The following is a 27,632-nucleotide window of genomic DNA, read 5'->3' as shown; positions in this document are numbered from 1 at the left end:
TTAAAATTAAATAAAACTTTTAGTAAACAAGAAACTGTAAAATTTTTAATAAACTATCAAACTATAAACCTGGCTTAAATATTTAAACAATTAAACACCAGTTGAAATATTCACTTTTAAAACAAAACACTACTTACAATAAGCATTCACAAAAAAGTTCAAGATATTTTGTTGGTTCAAGCTGCTTACCAAACTAACTGCTTACATATAAACTAACTGTCATGTTCTGATGTTTTGTTGCATCAGTATTTAGTTTGAAACATTTCGTTATATGATTCTCATTGGCTCGTACATTCAACCGTATTAACTTTAAATATTCTCTGAGCTCAACTTTAAACAATAAATAATGCAAGTATTCATTCCAAAGTTTTCAATTTTACAACATATGTAAAGAGTTGTATTTCTGAAATGGTTATTTCATAGTTTAAATGTAAAGAAATGTAAACTAGTCACGTGTACAAAATGAGCCAATCACGGTAGATGTTTAACTCTAACTGACGAAAATGACTTTTATCAATTTACATAGGGTTTGTTTTTGAAAAAATACTTTTTAGTATGCTCTTTTTTACTAACTAGATCCGGGTCCGGACTTTTTTTTCAAATTAGAATCCGGCCGGAACCGGATCCGGACTTTATTTTAAAATTAGAATCCGGCCGGAACCGGATCCGGACTTTTTTTCAAAATAGAATCCGGCCGGATCCGGATATCAGACAAAAATGGCAATATCCGGCCGGACCCGGACCCGGATAGTGAGTCCGGTACATCACTATATAGAACAGAGGTTAACAAACTGATAAAGGCCTGCTAAAGGTAAATGTGCGTCCGCTATACTAAAAATATATAAAAACTTGCACTAGATATTATGGTCAACAAAATCGGCGAAAGTCTGCAGAACAAGTCCGGACTTTCGTTTGCCGTGAGACAATCTCAAAATTACCTAGATATTATGGTGTTTGAAATTAAGAGTAAAAAAAAGGTCGCCGGCATAATTGATAGGAGATTTTAAACTTGGATTTTAAACTCGATTGAAATTCCTAGGTCTGTAATTAAAAACTTGCACTAAGCATTTTAAAGTTTGTAAAAATAGTAAATGAAATGTCACGTTGTTACAGAAACAACAGCGGAGATTTTTATTTTCGAAACTTGTCCGCGACCATCAAATGCCTGCCGACTTGTTAAAACAGATTGTTTGATTTACATATTAATCTATCGAGCGTGACATTAAGATTTTAAACAAACGTTTACAAAGTATTTAGTTGGCATATTATAAATAGATTTCTGGAAAACTTCTGCAATAAAAGTAAAAAAGTAATAAATGTATATAACTAGTACTAAAAAAAAAACGAAAAAGAGCTAAAACCAAAATCAAAATTTACAATAAAACTTAAGTTTATTGGAAAGAGCCGAATACTGTCTTGAAAGTGATCTGAAACTTGTCGAATCTCAATTTTAAATTTACTACGAAATTTACCGGATTCAGCTAAATTATAAACTTGTGGATCCGGTAGATAGCTACATAAAGGAGTTATAATAACTAATTGGTAAACCAAGAACCTCATTGCAATTTTTCACTCAAAATAGACTTAATTTCTATTTCTTTTGAAAAGTTAATTTTTGGCTGATAAGTATATTGTTACTTTAGCGTGCTGCATATTTTTGTTTTAGGGGCCGCAGTTTGCCAATTAATCAAAAATTAAAAATACCTTGATTGTTTAGTTAAAATTCTGCAATTAATTTTCAAATCATTTTTCTTAATAGTGATATTTTACGTATTACATTAACTTTAAGTACAACATTTTAATTTTAGTTAAATTAAAAACGTATGGTAATTAACTAGTTGTTGTTGCAAAGTTTAAGTACTAGAACAGGGGTTGACAGTCTTTTGTAACTCGCAGGCCAATTTTCCAAGAAAAATATGCTCACAGCTGCAACACATTGAAAAGTTTTCGAGCGGCTCAGTTATTTGAAAATAACTGTAGTAAGGAAAATAAGAGTACAATATTAATCAGAAATGTAACAAAGTTAGCAATATAGAGCGCAATTAAAGAGTATTAATTTATTGATTTAAATAGCCTAGTTTTTATTACAAAAGTATTTTTTTAATGGTTTTAACAAAGTATACATTTAGCTAATATGTAACTCGCAGATTTTAGATTTGAGGGGCCGCATTTTGCCAACCTGTGTATTCTTTAAATTAAAGATTATCAAGCGGTGTACTACTTTAAAATCTAGCACGCCTATTCCTAGTACTATTTATTGAACGACAAAAAATAAAGCGCTCGAAATATTTGATCTTAGGACCTTGTGTACAAAAAAACCCTTTTGGTTATTAACTTGCAAAGACTTTATTGTTGACAATGTTTATACTTTTATTAAAAGTCATATTAATAAAGGCCTTGGTGTTTATTTTATCCTAGAATTTCAATATTTAACCAAAATGCAGAGAACTTTAATCAATTTTAACATGAAAAGTAATGAAATTTAAATTAGATGAGAAAAAGCTATTTTATACGTACATTAGCTTTTTGTTTTATTTCTTTAAATCAGAAGTTGCATTAGTGCATTTATACAACAAATTTTTTACCTTAAACTTATTTATCTACTGAAATTAGATGTGAAACCTGTACGTTTAGAAGACTGTAAGAAATCTCTAAAACAACTCCGTACTATAAAGTATGTTTTGTAGCTTGTGACGAAGCATAACGTTGTCATACTTACGAGTAAAAATTTAAATTACTAAGACGTAAGTAAATTGTATAAGACGCACTTATAAGGATTTTTATTAAATGATCACTCGTTTAATGAATGCATTCTGACAATTCGACCCATCAATTGGTTATACATTGTATAGAGAGCAGTCGAACTCGAAGAAATTAACTTAATAAATAGTTTTATTATTTTTTTTATAAATTTTTTTAAACTGTTGGTAGATTCAGTTGGTTCTCTAAATCCAATTCCAAAGATTTTTAAGAAAATTGTTCAGACATTTTTAAATATAAGTTACTGTATAAAATTAAGTTTAATGCAGAAAACAGTTTTACATAGTATAAAAACGTGTCCGATTTTAAGTGAAACGTAACTCCCTTTATATTTGCTGAGTCAGCATTATTACGTAATTTTTTAGTTTAACCAAATTATTAAGTTTTTCACTTATACCCTAAACCCAAACATATAAAAACAAAATTTGATAAATATTGGGAATACATCTGGAATTTCAATTAGACTATTTAAACATTGAAAAGATACCGTGAAACTACTTCAAGTTAATTTTAAAAAAATTTGATGACAAAAAATTTTATTTTAATTTGACTCATATCTTTAATTAGACTTGTCGGATAATTAAAGTCAAATTGATACTTTAATCACTTGAAATTTATAAGTTGTTGAAAATCTAAGGTTTTTAGTCTCAATTATCAAATTCCAGGTTTTTGAAAACCGTGTTTAAAATATTTTGCTATAGCACGGAGGTCAGTTTTTCAAAGTTTCTTCCAGGTTTAACTTGAAGTGAAGCTGTGTTATAGTTCAACGATCAACGAAAAAAATTGGCGAGTATACAGAGCCGAAGCCTGACATATGAACGGCTGCAGTACTGACCTCACTGATCAAAACTAGCAAGCGGTAGCTTCTTGATTAAACCGCTTGTATAATGTCCTAATACGAAACCGATCGGTCTACTCAAAGCTTGTAGTCGGATTGGTATGATCAAATCTTGTGTTAAACAGTATTATAACTTTGGAAAGATACTGTGAAGTTACTTTAAATATTTTATGTTCAAAATGTTTGAGGACAATAAAAATTTCATCTATTATTTAAATGACAATTTATTTTTCATGTCATTTTAATATTTGAAGTTCTAGAAAATGTTTTTGTTTTTTTGAAATTTTTTGTTTTTCCATTCAGTATTCAACATTTACCTAAATTATGCTAAAAATTTGGATACTGCACAGTACTATAAAATCTACTTATGAACTTATTCTTTCAAGAATTTATTTTACAATGTAAGCTTCGGTCAAAGACATCGTCAGTGTTTAATTAATCTAAAATGATGTTACAGTCATGGATAATAGCATTTAAATAATTAAAATAAAATCAAATTTTTAGTAAACATTTTTACTCAAAGAACTAAACAAATCAAATTTTAATATTAAGATTGAGCTTAAGGAAAAGTTTAAGTATTTTTCCTCCAGTAGTTGAGATCTCTCTATTTGTTTCCCTAAAAAAAACACGTAATATTATATTACAAAATGGTTATTGAAAAGATTTACTGTCACTATCATGTTTATAAACGTATTGTATTTTATAGAAAGTACATTTCATTACTTTACATGAATATTCATTAATAAATGCTCTTTTTTTAAATTTCTCTTATACCTGGCTTTCTGGTAACCATGATATTAATACCTCGACCTTTCTCTAATTTACTTTTCGATTAAATATTTTGTTTATTTGAAGTTCTTGAAACTTATTTTTATCACCAGAGTAGTATATCAACTTCTTTTTCGACAAAATGCTATATTATTCATTATTAGTTATGTTTTTGTTAGATATTTTTCTTCATCTAATATTACTAGTAGTGAATTTAAGCTTAAGATTTTTCTTTAATTACATACAAAAGACAACATTATAATTTTTGTTTTTTATTTGTTTTTAATGTCATTCAGCAGGCCTGATAATCATTCAGGTCCTGCATACGGAACGAACCAAGCTAAATTTAACTTAGCTCGTATCCATTACAAATCGATCAATAAATCATTTGGTTACAAAGTTCGTGAAAATGCATCGTGTTCGCATCGATTACCACTCAAAATATTTAAACTTAAAGCTTAAATCACATCGAGGAAAAGTATTACACTGCGATATAGTTCAAATAGAATACAAATTTAATTCCTTAAGCAAAAAAGCTTAGATGAACCACCATCGTATTAAACCTAACAAACATATTCAACTACGAGGGCAGGCTCAAGCAGCTATTTGATATAGCAGTAATAAAATTTATGGCAAAAATCTAAGGCCTTAGGACGGTGTTAAATTTAAGGGCAACTAATCACGAACTAAATAGCAAGCATGATGTTGTCTAATTGTTTCCGAAAATACATCAAAAAAACTAAAACGTGAAAATATTTACTAGATCATTAGTAACTAAGAAAATATTCACTTTTAGTTTAAACATAAATTAGTTTGAGTAGAAATGAAGTGAGAAGTAAAAACTTAAGAACATGATAGGAAAATCTGTTTACAAAAGAACCAATTAATTAATACTCTTCCTCCTCGCCTTCCATCTCGTCGTCATCAACGGAATCGAGCCCGACTTCTTCATAATCTTTCTCGAGAGCTGCCATGTCCTCGCGAGCTTCGCTGAATTCACCTTCTTCCATACCTTCTCCAACATACCTTAAAAATTTTAGTTGGTTTGTAGAAATTATAAAAGTAATTGGTATATTTTATTTTTATAAATGAATTGTGCACAAGGGACTGTCGAAACCAACAAGATAAAAAGATGGTTTCGATAATTAACTTGAGCCTTTTAATTTTGCATCATGATAGGAAGTCTAAGATAACACATGGTACAGTTAACTTAGAGGCAAAATGATGCTTATTACTTTGTTTATTTTATTTCAAGACTATTTATACCCGCTGGTTGCACCAGTACTACTAAAATTGGTTTAGTTATAGTTGTTTTATATTCAATTAACAATTTTTATCAATCTCAAAATAACACCATTCAACTAATTTTAGGGTAAGGTAAGTTAGGGTATAGATTTTAAATACTTAAGAAAATTTATTAAGCATGCAATTTAAACTTTATTGCTGTAGTCATATTTTATTACTCAGATACAATATTACTGCAATATCTACTATTAATGACAAACTCTTTCTTATAAGCTATAAGTTCAAACGCATTACAACAATTGAAGCGTGTCTAAGTTCAAGTATGCTCAAAACAAACTTTTAAATGCTTTAAATTCCTTAAATTGATGACAACGCCCTTTTTTTAAACAATAACTGAGTGTTTCGATAATCATGTCATACTAACTTACAATAAGACTTTATTTTTGCTAAACTAACCAGTGGACAAAGGCACGTTTGGCATACATGAGGTCGAATTTGTGGTCAAGCCTTGCCCAAGCTTCAGCAATTGCGGTCGTGTTGCTCAACATGCAAACTGCACGTTGCACCTTTGCAAGGTCGCCTCCGGGCACAACTGTTGGTGCTTGGTAGTTGATACCAACCTTGAATCCAGTAGGACACCAATCGACAAACTGTTGAAAGTTTGTAATTAGATAGTAAAAAAATCTCTTATTATTATTTAATATATATATTAAAATTAATAAAATAGGTATTTAGTTTTAAAATAGAAAGGTTTTTGTAAATATATATAAACACCATTTGCAACTAAGAACTTATGAATCACAAGCGTTTTGCAACTTAAAATTTATCAGTTAAATTTCATTATATCAGTATATTTAGTGTAGTTTTGAAAACATTTGAGAGAAAAAAACAAGTTATCTCAATTCATATCCTATTAGCAAAGGGTATATTAACTAATATTTTAATGTGCACAAGGGACTGTCTAAGCCAACATGACAAAAGATGGCTTCGATAATTAACTTGAGCCTTTTAATTTTGCATCATGATAGGAAGTCTAAGATAACACGTGGTACTAGTTAACTCAGAGGCAAAATGATGCTGATCACTTTAAAACATAAGTTTGTGAAAATTTAATATTTTACAAATGTTAAGATCAAGATGATATGGTAGTGAATTATTTATTATTTAATTTATTTTCTTAGCAGGTAAAAAACATTATCAAACCAATTAAACTCTATAAAACTTTCTTAATTTTCATTTTTATTTTTAGCAATTAAAAGGAAATCCAAAAATATTTTTATTTATATCATTTCACTTTGTCTATATTATCATGGTTGCCACTGATCAAGCTTAGAAAAATTTCCTGACTTTTCAAATCAAACTAATTCTAAAATACATAATCTAACACTAACTAACTATATAAAGCTGTTCAATATGTTAATAGAAAATTTTTGCAGTTTAATAAAGGATATTTTACTTATTTATACCAGATGAAGGTATTGGAAATAAAATTTAAAAAAATTGTAAATTTCTAGGAAAATGTCTAGGAATTTTTTCTGACTTTAAAGGACTTTAAATTAATTTTTACCACTTGAATGCTTTGGAAAATAAGGAATTTTGTAATTTTAAACTGACGAAGTTTGACTTTTTTTTTAACTTTATCAAATTTCCGGACTTTTCCTACTTTTTTTCAAAACCCCCAATTTTTTCCTGACTTTTCCTGACTTTTGTTATTTTTTTAAAATTTTCCTGACTTTTCCTGATTTCCTGACCGAGTGGCAACCCTGATTATAACATTCAATCTTAATGTTTTGACTAATTACGCATTTATTTTTCTATTGAATTTTATAAACTTCAGAGAACTCACATTAAACTTAGAAAACTTTAATCATTTTTTGTTCTGAAAAACTCACTTGAATGGACTTCCTGGTTTTGATTGTTGCAATTGCTGCATTAACATCCTTCGGCACTACATCACCTCTGTAAAGCATGCAGCAAGCCATGTATTTTCCATGTCTGGGATCACACTTCACAAGCTGGCTTGCTGGATCAAAGCATGCAGTGGTTATCTCACTGACTGACAATTGTTCGTGGTAAGCCTTTTCAGCCGAGATTACAGGTGCATAGGTTGACAAGGGGAAATGAATACGTGGGTATGGCACCAAGTTGGTTTGGAATTCATTCAAATCAACATTAAGGGCTCCATCAAAACGAAGAGATGCAGTGATTGAAGAAACAACCTGTCCAATAAGTCTGTTCAAGTTTGTATAAGATGGTCTTTGAATATCAAGATTCTTTCTACAGATATCATAAAGAGCCTCATTATCAACCATGAAAGCACAGTCACTATGTTCTAAAGTGGTGTGGGTGGTCAATATAGAGTTGTATGGTTCAACAACAGCAGTGGCAATTTGTGGAGCTGGGTAGATTGAGAACTCCAACTTTGATTTTTTTCCATAGTCAACAGACAGTCTCTCCATCAATAATGAAGTAAATCCAGATCCAGTACCGCCTCCAAATGAATGGAAAATAAGGAACCCTTGAAGACCAGAGCACTGATCGGCCAATCTGCACAAAAATTACTCAGTTTTTTCTGGTATGTTGAAGCTAATCAAACACTCAAGATTTTTATCTAACTATTTCAACGTAGTTAAAAATTTACTCATTAATTGACTTAACTACAATTTTAATAAATTTAAATTAAGACTAAAACTGTAAGTTTAACAATTATATTCTTGGTTATGATTCAAATAAATACTAACATATACTAACTAGTGACAGATTTAACGTACTCAATTTAAATATATGTAATTACCTCCGGATTCTGTCAAGAACATGATCTACAATTTCTCTACCAATGGTATAATGACCACGGGCATAGTTGTTTGCAGCATCTTCCTTTCCAGTTATCATTTGTTCAGGGTGGAAAAGTTGTCTGTAAGCTCCAGTCTTTACTTCATCTGTTTAAGATGAGTACAATTCAAGATATATGAAATTGAATGTAAACGTAGTCATAGCTAGTTATTATTTATATTTTTAGTCCATTATCTAAACATTCAAGATAACAATTTAAATGATATTGCAAACTATTCTTTAATGATGTCAAGACTTTAATTAATCTTTTTAAATAAAAAATGAAAATAATAAACAATTTGCTGAGATATTTCTCAACCTTGTGAAAAAATTGGAACACAGAATGTATTAAAGATGAACAAATGTGCATTTAATTTAATTTCAACTTGTATGAAAACTCTATATTTGATGTTTTAAAAATATTTGGTGAAATTTTAATACAACCATAACTTTATTTAAAATTGAATCTTTAGTAAAAGTTAAAAAAAATGTTAATCAAAAAAATTACAGCTTCAAAACTTTCCTAAATTTACAAAGAAAAATATAAAGCTTAATGATAGTATATTGTCGATTTTTCAACTATAGGTAGACTATAGTTGAAATAGGTATACTTGCTATAGTAAGTTTTATTCAACCTGGGTGTTTATAATTTTTCTGTTATGTTAATTGTCTTAAGAATTTATAATAAAGATCTAATAATTGGTATTTTTAGCTTAGGCAAATTTAACTTAATAAAACAAAATACATGTATGCTTTTTAACAATAGTTATCCACATTAAGTTTTAAATACTAATATTAAGAGATTTTTGAGAAAATATATTTCAAGAAACAGATGTCTATTATATTGTCAGTGTATCACCTAATTATTGAGTTGCTAATTCATGATTTTAAATTTAATTTTTTGAACTTTAATTTATAAATAGTTTAGGGACACTAACCAATTACAGTTGGCTCCAGATCTACAAAGATGGCCCTTGGAACATGTTTACCACCTCCAGTTTCACTGAAAAAGGTGGTGAAGCTGTCATCAACTTTTGCTCCAGCTTCAGAGGCTGGCATCTGACCATCAGGCTGAATACCATGCTCAAGGCAATACAACTCCCAGCAGGCATTACCCATCTGGACACCGGCTTGACCAACATGAATTGAGATTACTTCACGCTAAATGTTACAAGTGTTTAAATATTTTAAGTAATTTTTCTAATGGTAATTTTTTCAAGGTTTTATGATATTATTTGAGTTTATTTTTCAGATATTTGTTTTTTGGTCTTAATGTAGTTTCAAAATAAGTTTTTGGTATTAATTTAAGGTAATATGGTATAACAACACTGAAAAAATACGTTTATTGAAAACAAATATTGACAATGACATAGAATTAAATCTTTATGATAGATTATTAATGTTAAAAAACAAAATTTTAATAGACTGTAAAATATTTTATTAAGTGTAGGTTTTCATATTTTTTTAATTTGAATATTCCAGGTTATTATAGTTCTTTTTAAGTTACTCAAAATACAGGTCTTTCAAGGTTTTGAGTCCAAGTTGTCAAACTCTGGATTTTTTAAAGATTCCAAGGTATTGTGGCCACCCTGAATATATTGATGTTTAACAGTCTGTTTTGGGCTACATTAAAGTATTCTATTATGATTGTTTAACAAAATAAATAATGTTAATACATTATAATTAAAACATAACAGTTCCATTGAGAATAAACATTATTTAATGTTTTAGTTAATTTTTAAATGCTCGTACATAGAATTGTCTTATTTTAAGGCATATGTTAAATAGACTTCAAAATTGTGGCCTAGGAAAATGTAGCCCAAAGAGACAACAATAATGATACTGAATAAAAGTGTTTAATTTAAATTTTAGAAAAAGATAATTTTGTTAATCATCATAATACTATAATAACCCACTCAGAGTTACTTGTTAAACTAGAAACACTCACTTTACCATACATAAGCATAATTTTTTAAGTAAAAAATAATAAAGTTAAACAAAAAAAATTAGTTTGATAAATATCTCAGCAATCTTGAAATTAATAAATACTTAATATACCAATTAAGGATTTAATTTTTAATAATTTTTTTTTTAAATAAAATAACAATCAATTAATAGTATATTGATATCTATTTCAAAAAAGTAACTTTGAATTATTTATCACGATTTTTAAATTTTAATAATGACTATATAATTCTAACCATTTTGATGTTAGTTCTTTAAGGCGAACGTTCTTCAAATAATGTAAAAGTAATTGATCAAGCTTTGCAAGTTGGCGGAAAAACCTTAAAATTTGCACGATTTTGATTTGTCAATTCTAAATGAATGTACAAAGTTGTGGGTTACCATAAAAAAATAAAATTGTAGTGCTTGATATTGCTAATGAATCTAAAAATTGAAAATACTTTTATAATTAGACAAGTAATTAACATATAAGAGGCATCATTTTTTTAATCTATTCATTAAATTATTTTATTGTGTATTTTTGTTTATTATTTTTTTTTAAGTAAACTAGCGTTGTTTTTACTTTTAATTAATAAGTTTTAGTACACAATTTAAATTTATGTTTACGAACTTTAACATGTGTAAAATTAAAAACTAAATCAATCTTTATTATTTTATTTCTCTTTTTATACCTGACTACAACTTTAAAAAAAACTAATTTTCGAACAATTAAAATAGAATTAAAATAAGAAACTTCTACATTAAATCAATTAAAAGTACAAGTTTACAATTTTTCAGACAAACTCTATTTAATTAAATCAAAAAGTCTTTTACGCTACAACGTAATTGAAACAAACGTTTACTATAATTATCAATAAATTATTAAAAACTTAAACGCAACACAAACTAATTAACGCCGTATACAATTCGGATTCGTAATAATTTTGTTTCGATTAGAACAAAAAAAATTATAATGTTATAGTTATAAATTACATATTTTTCATTTATTTATTAAACTAATAAATCGATATTCTAGGTGCAAAAAACAGAGCAACTTCGACCGCTAAATTTACAAAATCTACAAGTACGGCGATTAAAAGCAACCCTGCACCGAATCTAGTACTTATAGTCAATTTTATAATAGCAATTATTTAGTGGTAGCTTTGTTTTATTTTTAGGTGATTGATAATCTGCTTTTTAGTATTATGACTTTTCTATTGTCGTTTGCAAATGCTTTATAATTCAAATTTCAGAATGTAACGCATTTCAATTTTAAAAGTACAGCTTTATGTATTTTATAAAAATCATTAATAGCTTTATAATACATTTGAGTATTTTCTATAATGCCGGCTAGATTCTACCTAGTTTTGTAATATAAACAGTTTAAATAAATACTTCAATTTGTATTTTTATTTCAAAGTATAAACAAAAAAATTTTACAGTTTTTGAAAAATTAATTCTACAACTGATAAATTTTGTCTTAGTTGCTTACTATTTATGCAATTTATGTTTAAAATTCGTAATGATTGCCAAATCAAATTACTTTATAAAAACCTTAATTATTCAAAAAAAAACCGTAGTATGCTTATTTTTTAGTGTTAAATTACAAGTAAAATAAAAATATAAATTTATAGGTTTAAATAGTACAAGTTACAAAATTTGTTTATATTTAACTAATAGATAAAAACAAAAAAAATATTTGAAAAAGTTATGGAAAAGTTATGGAAATTAGTAACAATTTTACTTAACGAAATTTTAGCTAAACAATTAGCGTAATGCACTTAAATCGCGCTAAGCTCGAAATATGGAAAGAAATTTAAATAAAAGTCAAGTGTTGTAAATATCAAACAAAAATTCTCATAGCCCAAAATTATATATATAGTATTTTCCGACCTATATATAAATATTTTTACATATAACTTATTACATTCAAAGTAAAAGCTTTCTAATGATGTGTTAACCTTAAGGGTTTTTCGAAAAAATAAAATTATTATCAATTAAAATAAGAAAATTTGTAGAGTATTTTCCACAATTAATTTGTATAAAAAACTACAAAGCTTTTAAATATATAAAACCCATACGAGTTAATTATTTTCTTTTGGTATAATTATTATTACATAACAAAAAAAAATTTTTATACCTAACAATTCATCTGTGCATATTTTTATATAGTCTTCGAAGGTACACTAGGTTAGGGGCCGAAAAAGTACAAAAAAACATAATTTTGTTAATGAATAAAAAAAAGTTTTGCTTTAGTTACTAAAAATGCTTTTAAGTTTTTTCCAAATTTATGTAAAAATAGACCAAACATTATCATGTTAAGGTTTTTTAATTTTCGTCAAACCATAAAGTTTTTAACTTTAGCTTTTTAACCGACAATTTTTAATGTATTTTTATTCATATCTAGTTGCGATCCCACTACATAGTTTTTAACCAAAAAATTTTCCAAAATTAGACAGACCAATTAGATAATTGTACTTTAATTAAGTAATATCGATTTTTTTACTATTTTTAGTGTTTTTTTTTTGCTATATTTTGCTGTTATAATATTCAAAAAATAATGCTTAGATTTAATTAAAACATAAAACTAGGCTCACTAAAAGTTGAGTCTCGATAAACCTAAATTAATTTGATTAGTTTTCTATTGTTTAGCTCTTTAAATTTAATTTAAATTTAGCAAATTACTTTAGCTACTACCAGTAAGTCGCTTGTTTTTAATTGTAAAGCGTTTTTTTAAAGTTACGACATTATACACTCAAACTAGTATACGTCTAGTTTTGACAAAAAAAGTGTCATAAAGTTTTAGAACCGAAAGTTTTAAATAAGGTTTATTTATGTCGACTTTGTAAAAAAAAATATCTAGAGTTATTAATAATCTCTCACAACAATTTTGTTAGCTTTCAAATGCTAGTGTTGAAAACAAGTTACCTAAATTGGGCAGTAGTTAGTAAGACGGCGAAAACATAATTGGGTAATTAACTAGTAATTTTTACTAGTAACGATTACTTTTTAAAATTCCGTCAAAGGGGCGTTTGGCAGACTCGAGTTTAACTAAACTTTCTTTTATAACTTAATTTTAAAAAATGAATGATTGACTATAATTTTTGAAAATAAAAATAGTAAAACAATTCCTTTACATCGCATATTTTAGTTTTTAAGCAAATTGAAATACCATTATATAAGAAACATTTTTGCTAATGTAAAATGCTTCCTTAAAACTAATTATTTATGGAAACAGAAAGTTAAAAATTAAAAAATTAAAAAAAAACAGGTAATTTGTTTTTATTCGCATGGATTGTAGTATCATCTTGTCATAAAGGTTATCAAGTTGAAAAAATATTATAAACATTTAAGACATACAACAAATTTTAGAATATATAAATAAAAAACTATTTAAAGGAAAATCTTAAAGTCTATTTACATATTATCTAAAAGTAGTATAGAGTTTATTTACTAGGATAATAAATTTGTTTCATACGCAGGTAGAAGTTCTATATAAAAAATAATAGAATATTTTTACATGACTATTAGTATTACAGTAAAAATAAAGTAATACTTGTAAAAAAAAAAAAATTAACATATTTCAAGATTTTATTTTTGATAAAAAAATCTGATAAAAAAAACATTTAAAGAGTGCTTTTCATTTAGTCGTCAGAAAAATTCAATTGATAATCTGTTAGAGTTTTTTAGTTTGTTGTTTCGTTATTTTTAGCAACCAAAACAGTTCTGATCACCTCGTCAAAAACGGAATTAAGAGCTTCTCTTGTCAATGCTGAACACTCAATATACTTGTTTGCGTTTAAATCCCTCCGCATTTCTTCTCCTTGTCTTTTTGTTACGAATGATTTTTTATTTTCGTCTAATTTTTTAACTGTTTCCTAAATTAAAAATTAATAATAATTAAAGGACATATAAAGTAGGCTCGATATTTATTATAAACATTTATTTTTCTTCATCTGTATATTGTGTACGTTTATAAAGTTACTCATCTAGTGCAATTTAACTTCAAAAATGTATGTTAAATTATTCTTCTCTTAATAATAAATTCATGAAAATCTAAGTTAATTTTTGAATAAAATATTTTTGGTCGACTGTAGTAGTAAGGTTTTTATTTTTTTTGTCATAGTATTATGCATATGAGGTAAAAAAATAATAAAAAAATACACTAATCTAATTACATCTAAAACACTATTCCTAACCATTTTACCGAAAACTTTTATATCTAAACCCTTACCCTTAACCTTCCTTATCAAAAACTACAAGAAAACAATTTAAAAAGGTTTTATTTACTAGTACTTGAAATAAGCAAAAGCAAATTATTAGCAAATCAGAAGCGCCTAGAATTCAATTCGCAGCTGACAAATTATATTGTACTTTAAAGATTCCTTAAACAAATTAACTTTTCCAAATGTAAAGAGCTTTGTCAACGGCTACAGTAATTATAAAAAAGAACTAATTTTTAGTACAATTTAAAGCACATTAAAGCGAACTGCAATACACTCTATCACTAGTGATTTACAAAATCCACTATTTAAGATCTTATTTTTAAACTAGGATTTGGTCGGATCCGGATCTATCTTTTAATTAAAGATCAGGCCGGATCCGGATACTAAATGATTTAAATTTTATCTAGTTTCAATAGAGAACAAATTAGTAAAGTCAATTACTATAATAACATTAGTTAATAAAAATTATTTTTTACAAAGTTAAAAAAAAAGCACCATTTAACTAACTTAACATTTTATTTGAACACTAAGAAAAAAACCGTTTGAAAAAAAATCTATCTATACAAAATCTCAGTTTAAATGCAAAATTTTAAGCTAATTATACTACTAAACTTAAATTATGTACCTTGAAAGACGTATAACAAAAATAAATCAAGTGTTACAATGCTGTAGAAAACAACTAACTTTATTTATTTTTTTCACGATAAGCTTTACATTATACTTTTATTTACAAAAGTTCGAACTATTAGATGAACAATAAGTTGTTTAGCAACTGTTTACATATATAAAAGTAAGTAACTTAGTTAATAAATAATTATCAACGCCATTAAGCTACAAAGAAGCCTATTCTTATTTTAAAAAGTTTTGATGAAGAAATAAAATTTTTTCTCCGATTTTTGGAAGCAATCGATTTTGCTTTTGTTCATACAAGTCACCAGTTCTGAAAAAAACCTTTCAGTATAAATAGAAGATGGTGGTGCCGAAAGATACTTTTTTGCAAACTTGGCAAGATGTGTGTATTTTTTCTTTTTTGAGTTCCACCAAGACAAGACTTCAGCTTCTTGGACTTCTTCAGCAGTTACATTTTCTTCAGCCAAAAAAAAAACTTAAATTCTGTCTCAATCTCTTGATCATCTGAATCTTGATGGTCACTTTTGTGAGTGTTTGCACTTGTTTCCGATTTAAATGTAGAATATCACGACAAAAAGTTTTTGGGAACATCATTTTTAGGTAATTGAGCTTTAGATCTATTAGGCAGTAGTATAGGAAATTGACGACTTTGACCAGTATCAGGACAACTATAATTTTTTACTTTTTATTTCAGTAGCCTTACAACCTTCTCTTTGAAATTAGCAGGGAAAAAGTCAAGTCGATAATGTGGATCAACAGCTGCTGTGAGTAAAAAAAATCGTTATCATGAAGGTTTATTCGTGTGCTGTTATTAATAGTATAAAACATCTTTCGAATACCTCTTATTTTTTTTTTGCCAAAGTTGCTAAGGCTGTAGAACTACTTTGATCTGGTGGACTATTAGCTTTAGGATTAAATTTTTTTTTTATTACTGCTGCATGCGAGATTGCATTTGATAGCAATGCGTTGTTTTTACTACACTGCTGCGTTACTATGTAAAAAGGTTCGAGCAGTTCATTAAGGAGGCTAATAAGTTTCCATTCATCAGCTGTAAGAACATTTTCGGGTTTAAACTTGTTGCTAGACACGTAGTTCTGGCCACATGTTTTTATTTTTTCTAGTTTTTTCAGCATAAGGTAGGTTGAGTTCCACCTTGTTTTAACATCTTGCAAAAGTAGCAAGGCTTTTTGCATTGAAATTGATGAACCTAAAGTAACCGCACGCTGTAATATTTTTTAGTTTCTCGCACGCTGTAAAAGAATGATTAAAGTGGCCAACAGTTTGGCGGGCCTTGGCTATTAACACACTAAAATTATTTTCTGAAGACAGTGAATCTTTAACTATCAGTTGAAACGTGTGAATGAAACAGGGTGCTGAATTGAATTCTAACAACACCAGCTTTCATGTTAAATGCATTGTCGCGCAGAAAAACGTGAATGCGATTCATATCAGTACCCCAAAAAAATATTAAACAATTTCTGTCTCTTAAAGTTATACTAACCAAATATTAAATGAGCTGTATTTGTAGAGTTTTTAAATTATTAATTATATTTAAATGATAATAAAATAGTTAAATCAAAATTGTAAAGACTTTTAACAAATTGAAATACATTGAAATTTAAATATATGTTATATATAAAAAAAAGAAAATATTTTAAGTTTATAAATAGAACTAAATTATAGAGTCGGTAGAAGAATCTAATCTGCAAGAAACTTTAAACTAATAATCCACTATTTTTACTTTAATGGATGTATGTACCTGTATGTTTACAACTAATGATTGAATTAACTAAACTTTAATTAGTCTGTTTTGGTTGACTAATTTTATATAAATTAATTGTTCAAAACACAATAATATAAGTTTATAAACCTGAAAAAAGCTGATCGCTAAAAACTAAGTCTTTCCAACAACTGGATCCGGATATTTTTTTAGAATTTAGGATCCGGCCGGATCCGGATATTTTTGAAAAAATGGAACTAGAGCTTGGATCCGGTAGATCACTATCTATCACCGTAAGTTTTATCTAAGCTACTGTAACTTGCATTTCGAAGGTGTATATAATTTTTTTATTATTAAAAACTCTTTAATGAAGCATATGATACTAAATATTAAATACATCCTAACTTCCATAGGCACGAAGCTGTAGAATCATCACACTTTTCATTTAGCTTTACAAATTTTAAATGAGTTTTAAAGTTTTTATGAATTTTTAGCATGTTCTTTGTGTAATGATCAAGTTTTAGAACCAACAATTTAAGATAATTAAAGAACTTTGTAAAACTTTTTAGTTAGAAACAACACAAAGTCGTATCAAAATAGAATATTTTAGTTTTGCTTGTGTATTAAAGGAAATTAAAAAAAAAAATTTTGAAATATAACTCTATTGTGTTTAGCTGTATTGTGTTTTATAACTTTAAATTTGACCAAAAAAAGGTATTAGTTAAATCAAAGTGAGTTCTTAGTTCTAAGTTACATATTAAACACTTCTTAAAAGTTCTAAAAAAATTGTTTTATTTGTGTCCTGCATTAAAAATTTTAAACTAAAATTTTGATCAAAGTGCAATTATTTATTTTAGACAGGTTATCAAAGTTACTGTTATCAAAGATTTATGAAATCCAAAACGTTATTTTAAGTTATTTTAAAATAATCGTTTTGTTTCTAGAGAGTTGATAAGCTGAGCATTAATGCTAATAGAAATACTACGATGTTGCGTAATAAAGAGAATAAAAGCTTACGAATAAGTAAGTTTCTCAAGTAAGTATGATACTTTAATTTATTATTTTTTTCTGTCTAAAGATGTTTTGGATTTCATTTCTTATTAGTAAAATCATTTGATTGTTTAGATCATTTTAATTGTTTCTGTCTCATGCATTAAATAGAAAATAGACAAAAATAAGAGTACCTATAAACAAGTGTGATTTTCAATAACAGTTTTGAATTTTGCTGAATTTAATCAGAAATAATTATATACATATAAAAATATTTTAATTTTAAACTTTAAGTAACAGAACTAAAAAGAAGAAATACTGTTTAGTAAATTTCTGTATAAAGAATAATCTGCAATTATTTGGTCTTAAATATTGTACCCTACTTGTAAAATTAAAGCATAAGTAAAGTAAACTTTTTAGTTATAAAAGTAATAATCAAAAACTGATTTTTAAAAATAAAGTTGTATCAACTTATATAATATAAAAAACACAGTTTGTTATTTTTTAATTAGCATTGCTCAAAAAAACTTACTTCATCGGTTCTAAGGTCGACTTTGCAGCCAACTAAAATGATTGGAGTATCTGAGCAATGACGCCTGATTTCAGGGAACCATTTTGCACGAACGTTGTCGAACGAATCTGATGAAACAACTGAAAAACAGATGATGAAAACATCAGTAACAGGATATGACAGTGGACGTAAACTGAATTTTTCAAAGTTTACTTAAAATATAGTTACAATAATGATGCCGTTTATAATGATAATAATTATGTTCTAAAAAATATTAGCAATTAATATAAGTAAGTTACCTAAAAATACATGTTTTTATACTTCTTAAGCAATTTCAAATAGTTTTATTGTTTTATAACCTTTTAAATGACATTTAAGTAAAAAGCTAAGATAACTATTTTAGAATTTTTCTAGGATTTTTTCAATAAAACAACATTTTCATATTTATCTTCAAATAATTCTTATTTATGAAAATTGAAGAAGAATGTTAGTCGCTAGTAATTAAAGCAACCAGAGTGCCATAAGAAGTTAATTTTGGGTAAATTGATAATTTCTATCAACAAAAAAGTATATAGGTTATTTATTTTGACCATTTAGAGATGCCGCTGCAAGTAACTAGTAGATTTTAGCTATTTTTGAGGTAGAAAATTAAATATAAAAGTATCAGTAAAAATTTTTAGTAAAAAAATCGATCTTTAAAATAATTAAAATATTTTTTTTATTGGTAGTTTATCAGCTAACTAAGGAAGTTTATATTTGTAAATTCTTAAATAAGTTTCAGTTTTATTTCTTTATATTTTTAAGAGATTATGGAAAAAATAGTTTTTATTTAAAACTGTAACCGATGCTTTAGTTTCATTAAAACAAACAAGTTTTCTTTTTTGTTTCTATAATTGGTCCGTATAGTTAGAGAATATTTTAATTATAATTTAAATAGTTAACAAAAATTTTCTTTGTAACATTTTAATCGAAATATTTTTTGAGTAACAATAAAAGTATGACTTAAATTAAGAAACCGTACAATAAAGTCAAAAATTGCTACAATAAAGATACGTTAAAATCTTTAAAGCTTCACACAAAATTTTTGAAACAAGAGTACGTGAGATTGTTTACAGAAAAAAATTAAGTTAACCGATCATAATCCTCATCACCAATTGTGTCCCACAAAGATAAAGTTGCAGGTAATTCATCGACAACAACATTTGTGGAATAGCTATCAAATACACTCGGAACGTATTCTCCCGGAAACGTGTTAGTTAAGAAGCTGATCAAAAGGCAAGTCTTACCAACACCATCATCACCGACTACTACGCATTTAATTTCCTAGATATATTATTTTAATTTAAAACTAAAAAAACGTTGAACATTTAAAACGTTAGGTGTTTAAACTATTGTTGCTGTTAAAAACTCAGGAATGTCGTAACTTTTTTATTAAGTGAAGTGTCAATAAACATTTCATAGTATAGTAACTACGTTGTGTTAAAAAAGATATTTATATTAAAATAATAGGTTGTAAAATACTCAAAAAAATAAACAGAAACAAAGAGGTAATAATTTAATTACACTTATAAAAAACAAGAAACTTTTAAAAATATATTTTTTGATAGTTTTATAATCTGTAAAACTATAGAAAATTACTAAATAAAAAAAAAAGTTTGATTGTGCATTATAAATTGTTCCTTTATTAGTAAATAATTTACTTTTTATAAAATTTAGTTACTTACCTGTATCGTTTTACTTATAGTTGACATACTTGTCTTGTGCTTCAATGAATTATATAAAATACTTGTCAGTTTTTTTGTTATAGTATAAATTATTAAACGAAAACAAGTTTAATTAATTTTTTCCTAAGTTTACGTAGAAGTTTGTATAGAATTTACTACTATTTGTATTATAAATTATATTTATTTTACTTTATTAGAAATCATTACTTTTTTTTATAACTACTTTAGTATATTAAATTGTCCCTTAAACACGCCTTTATTATGTACACCATGTAGAAAGTTTAAAACAAAGTTCTAAGAGTGGAAGAATAAATTAAAAAAGTTGTTTTATGAATAAAATGTTATATTAAGTTTTTCTCTGCATTTTTAAAACAAAATATTAAACAAAATTTAGTGCGGTTTTTAGGTATAAACCAGTAAAAAAAAAAAGTTTCTTAAACAAGTATAAGTTTAATTGAACTCTGAAAAACCAAAAATACTTAAAGCAACATAAAAGCAATACATTTATTTTTTTAAGCAAACGAAGTATCTATTAGAATATTTATATTGTACAGTAATTGCTTTGATTAAAGCAGTTAAACAATCAAAGCTAAATTATTGAAATTAACAGGTAAAAATGTTTTAATTTATTAAACCTTTATATGTATAAAATACTAAATATGAAAATAAATATAGCTAGATAATTTATAAAATATACTTAACTGATTTCAAAAAAAATAACTAAAAGTCTGTACAAAAAAAAAGTAATGATAAAGCTTCATAAAAGTAATGATTTTATTACGAAAATAAAAATAAAGCAACGTATTTCCTGTTGTGTATAATCACATTTACAATATATTTCGTGAAATTTGATTAAAAAATATTCAGGTGTTACATTTACATACTAGCTCGTTCCAAACCCTTTAAAAACCTTATTTGTATTTATTTTTTGTTTGTATAATTCCTAATCGTCGCTTTTATCATTTCAAATTATAAACTTAGCAGTTGTTGTTATGATTAAATATCTCAGGAAATAGTTGTAGATTTTTTGTTTTATATTTATTTGTTTGAAGCTAAAGTAAGTTTTTAATATCTATAAGTGCTAGTCTAGCATGTTCTAGTAGATTACAAAAGAGAGTTCTTGGAAAGATAATGTACAGTTCGTTTTTTTTACAAACTTCATTTCTAAATTTTAAAATGGTAATTTTTCAATAAGTTATAGTTTAAATGGGTTGAATGTTGTTTTTCAAAACTCCCATTCAAAATAACATAATTAGGTCGATTTTTTACTATATTAGTATATCATTATACTATATTATATTATTAAATTACACCATTACTAAATAAAGCGTTTTCACTTGTGAAAAGAATACAACTAGTAATTTTGAGTTAAACGGTCGTAACTTTAGTTAAAATTATACTGTTTATAAAATTTAAACTTAATGCAAAATATTTTTAATAGTTATATAATAGTTCAACTTTAAAATACAACTTTTATAGCAATAGAAAAAAGTAAAAAAACTTGAAAATTAACAATAGTTTTAAAAATTATATGTTGAACTAGCTGATTTTTAATTTATATTAATTGTTTAAAAGTTATCGTTTTTGAAGCAGATTTCAATCTAAAGTTTAAATGGTGTTGTTAATTATTAAAAGTTATTACCAAGTTTTTCTTAGATTTGTACTCTTTTTTTAAAGATGTATGTAATTTTAATGAAAAACTTAAATTTCATTGTTAAAATACTTTGTTCTATAGCTCAAAATGTTTATATAAATAAGTAGTGGGTAGCTAAACACCCAAAAAGTATTTCTATACACAGATTTCTTTGACTATGTTTATAATCGTCTTTTTTTGTGTTCAGTAAACTAATTAAATGTAAGTAATCGCATATTGATCTAAGTATTTCTAGTATTTTGTTAGTTCCTGAAGCTTAAATTTTAAATAAACGGTAGTTACTAAACAAATATTATGTGATTTAGGTTCAATTTTATTAACTGTTGTTTATGTTTACTTTTTTTTTATATCATCTATTTAAATATTTACAAATATTTTATAAAACCAAGCAGAAGCTTGAACATTGAAATCAAAGTGATAAAAAGTAACCGTTTTTACTTTTTGCACATGTTAAGGGTATACTTGTCATTTTACTTGTTGTTCATCAGTTCTTTTTTTGAAATAAAAGTTGTTGAGTTAGAAGAAACAGTATAAAAAAGAGAAAAAAAAAACAAAGTTATAACCTTTACGTCAATGAAATTATAAAAAATTAAAAAATTATACTAAAGCTTTTATATGACCTCAACTAGCTTTTATAATTTACAATTGAACATAAAAAGCGTTATTTTGAAATATAAAATTTTACAATCATAATTTGTTGTTTCATGGAACTTTATTCTGTTGATTTTAAGAAAATAAAAAAATTATTATAAACGAAAAAACAAGCAATAAAAGTATGCATGAGTTACGATTTTTAAATTATTATTTTATAAAAAAAACTACTTTGTATATTTGTTTAAAAAAAAAGCTCTTCAAATTAGTTTAATTACTAAAACTAAGATGTTAAAAAAAACAAGTATGGTTAAGTCTGTACTGTGATAATTAGAACTAGTGAAACTATTAATTTTTTAGTTTAAAACAGCTTATAGAAACAACTTAAAAATTATAGTTTATAATTGAATTATAAAAGTTGTTGTATAATTTAACAAAAGTTGTAGTTGAGTCAAGTAAAAACAGTAGTAAACAAGTTTACTAAAATAAAATCTACTTTAGAACTTAAAACGATAAAAAAAATTAATGCTAAGTTGAAAAATATCAGAATGAAAAGAATAAAAACATGTCAAAAAAATTTAAGGTATTAAGTCAGACTATACAAATTATACAAATTTTGGGGTGTAAGATTAAACTTGTAAAATTCTTTTATATTTCTGCAATTTAATTTGCACGAATAAATGAATATTAATGGCTTGAATGATTATAAATAACAAGAATTAAACTTATACAGTTTAAGATATTTCCTTAGTGTTTTTTATAAACTTGATTATTTTTATTCAGGTAAAAAATGTGGTTAGGGTTGAATAATAGATTGAAGCTATTTTACTTTATAAAACTAAAACTATTACAAATTAATTTAAAATATATTCAAAATTTGAGAAAATTAAGATTGAATGTTTAATATTATTTCAAAATTTATCAGTAACTGTTTGAAAAACCACAGTTATTAAAAAAAAAAATATATACAATGCACATTATAATATTCATCTAAACTAAAAGTTAAATCGCTGTTTTTTTGATTTAAACAAAAATATGCAAGTTTTTTAAATTATATTATAGTTTATTAAACGAGAAAAAAAAAGATTCTCAAAATATTTGGTCTTAGGACCTGGTGAACGAAAAAACCTTTCGGTTATCGAGTCACACACCACTTGGATACTTTTTAACGTCTTGTCCAGGACAAGTTTATTCAAGTTTATTTATCTTAAGTTTGTCTATTTTTAAATAAAAAAAAGTTGTTTCAAAAAGTTTAACATTGTTTAGACTATACATATTTTGAATCCTAAAAATGTTTTTAGTTTAAAACAGCTTAAAGAAACAACTTAGAAATTTTAAGCAATTTCATTTTTACTTTAAAATATTGAAACATAAACACTTCATTTTCTAATCTAAGTAAGTTATACTACTTAATAAGCTCCGTAATTAAATGTTTTTTTAATCATTTTCACAGCTAGTGACAGTTAATACACGTTAACTTTTTCTAAATGATTTTAAAGAAGAACTAGTATTTTATCAGATTTGTACTTTTTGATTGATGTATAAGAAAGTGGGTCTTTTAAAACTTATTGTTTTTTTTTTTAATTTAGAATTTTAAACATTGTTAAAACAACAGTTTTCAAAAAAAAAAATTATGCATAAAAAAAGTGTCGCTGTCTATATACTTTAAAATACTTTTAAAACTTGCTTTATATTTTAGTTTAGTTATTTTTATCAATAGCTTTAAGTATTTGCAGTTTAGATTATATGATTTTTCTATGAGACTTGAAACAAAAAAATTCAATTTAGTCTTAAGGTTAATAATTCTAAAAACGTTTTGTTTAAACGTTTAAAGTATAGATGGTAAACCAAGATTAAGAAAGAAACTACTTTTAATTTCAAAACTTTATTTTCATTATTGTTTTTTTTTCTTTAGCTTAGTGTATTAAAATCAATTGCATTATTTTTAAACTTAATAAAATACAAGTATATAAGCAAGTAGAAGACTGTGTTTAATTCGTTGAACAGCGTTATCTAAACTTAGTACTACTATAATATTTGTGTAATTTGAAACAATAAAATATTTAAAAAAATTCAAATTGCCAAATAAAGATTTATAATATTTTATATAGATTGATTTAAATACTCTAATCTAACTACTTGCAATAATTTGACTACCATCAAAAAAGCAGTACTGAAGTTTTAGTTTTTGGTACAGTCGAAAAGATTGATGCAACTATATCGTTTATATCTCAGTTTTATTAAATATTATAACCACTATATAGCCAAAGTATTGCAACTAGCTAACTGATCAAAAGAACTTAAACTATAAGTTTACACTTAAACAAAAAATCTTACACTTTGAATTGTTAACGATTTAAGTGCGTTAATTTATTTGATTACCTAAAAATTAATTTTTCAGTATATCAGTAATGAAACCAGTATAGAACTAATATTATAATTTTTCATGTGCAACTTAATTTGCACGAGTGTATGACTATCAAAAGTTGAGCTTCAAAACAGCTAAAAATAATTAAAATCCTTCAAAAATATTTAACGATATCCTTTTAATGCCTACTAAAATTTCAAGTAGCTTTATTCAAGCAGAACTTTGTGGATAAGGTTGAGTGAGCGATCAATAACCTTCTTCTTGCACGAGATGCAAAAAATATTTAAAAGGGATATCTGGAAATTCGATTTAAACAGTTTACGTCGTATAAGGCTTTCAGCACTACTAAACTTAAAGTTATAAAATTCTAGTCACTTCATACTTATTGTGCGTAGTTGTAGCTAATATCTATGAAAATTTAATAACTAACTGTATACTTTATCTTAAAAAAGAATTGTATCAGTACTCTAATTTTATTTCTAATTGCTAAACATTTATCATTATAAGTTACTATAGCTTTTAAGTAAGATTCAATAGAAAATAAAGATTAAAAAAAAGTTAAATTATTTTTTTAATTTTTAGAGCTTTTGCATAACTATTTTGTTTTTGTACAACTGGTTGTCAAGTAAACAAACAATATGGTGAGTTGCTTTAGGTAATTTGTAACTACAAATGAAAATTTATAGAGTAAAGAAAAAAACCGTGGTTAAATAAAAAAGTTGATACTAGTTAGACAAGTATTACAACCATTTTTTAATACTTTTATACATTTTAATCTTATAATCAATTAGTAAAAATATTTAAAGAGTGAAAAAACTGTAACTGTTATATTTAAACTAACAAAAGGTTTTTTATACAATTTTTTGTTAACGATACTATAAATTGAAAAATATTGTTTTATTTAGTGATATAAAACTATTACTTTTTTTTTTTAATTTTCACCAATTATATTTTTTATAGGTCGAAGAAATCAAGTCGCTTATGCGTATTAGTAAGTATTATTTGATTTTAAAATTTTTCGTAATATGGTAACTTAGTTCTATAAAAAATTAACAAGAAGTTATATATAGTAGCTAGTTTGTACGATTGCTATGATAAGTTATTCTGAAAGTTATTAAACGTGTTTTCAGATAAAGAACTTATTGTTAAAATTTAATACTTAATTTATGCTTTTAATATGGTTAAAAGAGATTAATACTTTTTTAATAACTTCATAGACAATCTTGCATTGGCTGGATTAAAAAGTTTTTACATTAAGGACAGCCAAATTTCATCTAGCGGAAGTTTTTCAAACTTGGAAAGTCATGGTTCTCAGCACGGTCGTTTGGACTGTAACACTGGTGTTGGAGGTTGGGCCGCTGCTGCAGCTGATAAAAGTGAGCCATATTTCAAACTATAAAGATAAAATTTTAATCGTGTTTTAGTTAGTTTAATAAACATTAATGAATAAAAAATGACTTAAGGATTATTTTTAATGATTATAAAATCTGTTTTGTTTTAGACTTTTTCGGTAGAGTTTTTTTTGTTAAAGTTAACATTTAGAATAAAAAAAACAGACGCCTACCAATGGATCCAAGTGGACTTGTACAAGCCAAAGGAAATTTTTGGTGTTATGATTCAAGGTAGGAGTCAAATTCAGCAGTGGGTTACCAAGTTCAAGGTTCAGTATGGTGATAGTGAAAATTCTCTTAAATATGTAGAAGTTGGAGGTAAACCGATGGTTGGTTACAGCATTATTAGTTTATCTTAAAAAGAAAATAAAAAACTATAAATAAAAAATGAAAAGTAGTATGTATAATGATTTTTCTAAAACTTATAAATACAGACTTAAAATATCAGTATATGTTATACATGCTTGTAGGAGTAAAATTTTGCATAGGTGTCTTAGTAAAACTAAGTATATACATATATAATACAAAATCTAACTTTAAGGTTTTCGATGGAGCAACTGATCCAAGTACAGCTCATTCAAGAAGGTTTCCTAAGCCTATAAAAGCTCGTATTTTTAGAATTGTTGTGGCTGATTTTTATGTACACCCTTGCTTAAGATTTGACCTTCTAATGCTTTAAATTTAATAAAAAGCTTAGTAAAATGTTGTAATGATAAACAGAGTTTGTAATTTGTATTATTTTTACATACTAATCGTTTTGTAAAAGAAATAACAGCACTAAGATTTACAACTAAATTGGCTAATGTCTGCTATAAAATTTATAAGTTTTTAAATAGTTTATAAGTAGCTCAATGACCAAAAGGTTTTTCTATACATAAGGTCCTTTGACCATATTTTTGAGCTTCAATTTCTTTATCGTGTTTAATAAACTTACTAACTTATAAAATACTTACATAAAACGTAATTAAAAAACAATATATTTTAAAACTTGTAGTTTATGTTGCAGCTAATTAAAAAAATAATATGTTTTTAATAAGCTACTCTACATCCAAAATTTATTTAAATATAACAAAGAGATGAACTCAATATATAAAAAAGTAAAAACTAAAATACAAAGTAATCCATACTTAAGAAAGTTTTTAAGATTACACATAACACAATTTTATTATATTTAACAAAAAAAGTAAATTAAAACTTTGCTTTTTACAACAAATTAATTTTTATTTGGCATTAAATATACAATGAAGTGTTTATTTATTGTGCTGTATTGCTCTAATTTAGTTTTGTTCAGTTTTTTTTACGTTTAGTATAACAGAAGAATGTAGCAAAATCTTAGCTGCATGTATAAAATATTTACCTCTAAACGCTACTTGAAACATAAAATATAAATTGAGTTAGTTTTAGAAAGTGAACATTTAGAAAATAATTTTTATAACGACA

General features: G+C 25.8%; 3 protein-coding genes across 3 annotated transcripts; 1 reads left to right on the top strand and 2 right to left on the bottom strand.

The window, feature by feature from the left end:
- Nucleotides 1-4,635: 4,635 nt before the first annotated feature.
- LOC145849643 (tubulin alpha-1D chain-like) lies at nucleotides 4,636-10,729 on the bottom strand. The gene is made up of 6 exons (XM_082954644.1): nucleotides 10,645-10,729; nucleotides 9,382-9,604; nucleotides 8,406-8,550; nucleotides 7,504-8,158; nucleotides 6,068-6,261; nucleotides 4,636-5,392 (listed from the first exon to the last, which is right to left on the bottom strand). Exons 1-6 carry the CDS (start codon nucleotides 10,645-10,647, stop codon nucleotides 5,254-5,256), a joined length of 1,359 nt encoding a protein of 452 aa, XP_082810770.1. The 5' UTR covers nucleotides 10,648-10,729; the 3' UTR covers nucleotides 4,636-5,253.
- A 3,344-nt stretch (nucleotides 10,730-14,073) lies between these two features.
- Nucleotides 14,074-20,215, bottom strand: LOC145828527 (ras-related C3 botulinum toxin substrate 2-like). The gene is made up of 4 exons (XM_082936283.1): nucleotides 20,189-20,215; nucleotides 19,597-19,787; nucleotides 18,486-18,657; nucleotides 14,074-14,265 (listed from the first exon to the last, which is right to left on the bottom strand). Exons 1-4 carry the CDS (start codon nucleotides 20,213-20,215, stop codon nucleotides 14,074-14,076), a joined length of 582 nt encoding a protein of 193 aa, XP_082792409.1.
- Nucleotides 20,216-25,381: 5,166 nt separating this feature from the next.
- LOC145829858 (retinoschisin-like) lies at nucleotides 25,382-27,131 on the top strand. Its single transcript, XM_082937732.1, has 5 exons — nucleotides 25,382-25,442; nucleotides 25,762-25,792; nucleotides 26,019-26,177; nucleotides 26,358-26,521; nucleotides 26,734-27,131. Exons 1-5 carry the CDS (start codon nucleotides 25,440-25,442, stop codon nucleotides 26,869-26,871), a joined length of 495 nt encoding a protein of 164 aa, XP_082793858.1. The 5' UTR covers nucleotides 25,382-25,439; the 3' UTR covers nucleotides 26,872-27,131.
- The last annotated feature ends 501 nt before the right edge of the window (nucleotides 27,132-27,632 follow it).

The sequence above is a fragment of the Thalia democratica genome, chromosome 2 (genome assembly GCF_965202585.1).
Source record: "Thalia democratica chromosome 2, ktThaDemo2.hap1.1, whole genome shotgun sequence".
Taxonomy (NCBI): domain Eukaryota; kingdom Metazoa; phylum Chordata; class Thaliacea; order Salpida; family Salpidae; genus Thalia; species Thalia democratica.
Note: the sequence above shows the minus strand (reverse complement) of the source record. Positions and strands in the feature narration are given on the sequence as shown.

Bases quoted from the DNA above. Each gene is read 5' to 3' on its own strand.
- LOC145829858 (XM_082937732.1), top strand. The intron at 26,178-26,357 runs GTGAGCCATATT...TAAAAAAAACAG, and splicing joins CGCTGCTGCAGCTGATAAAA to ACGCCTACCAATGGATCCAA. The intron at 26,522-26,733 runs GTTGGTTACAGC...TCTAACTTTAAG, and splicing joins AAGTTGGAGGTAAACCGATG to GTTTTCGATGGAGCAACTGA.
- LOC145828527 (XM_082936283.1), bottom strand. From the start codon at position 20,215: ATGTCAACTATAAGTAAAACGATACAG. The intron at 19,788-20,188 runs GTAAGTAACTAA...TAATATATCTAG, and splicing joins CTATAAGTAAAACGATACAG to GAAATTAAATGCGTAGTAGT. The intron at 14,266-18,485 runs GTAAGTTTTTTT...TTTTTAATTTAG, and splicing joins TCGACCTTAGAACCGATGAA to GAAACAGTTAAAAAATTAGA.
- LOC145849643 (XM_082954644.1), bottom strand. The intron at 8,551-9,381 runs GTTAGTGTCCCT...CATCTTAAACAG, and splicing joins TCTGGAGCCAACTGTAATTG to ATGAAGTAAAGACTGGAGCT. The intron at 8,159-8,405 runs GTAATTACATAT...ATTTTTGTGCAG, and splicing joins GTTCTTGACAGAATCCGGAG to ATTGGCCGATCAGTGCTCTG.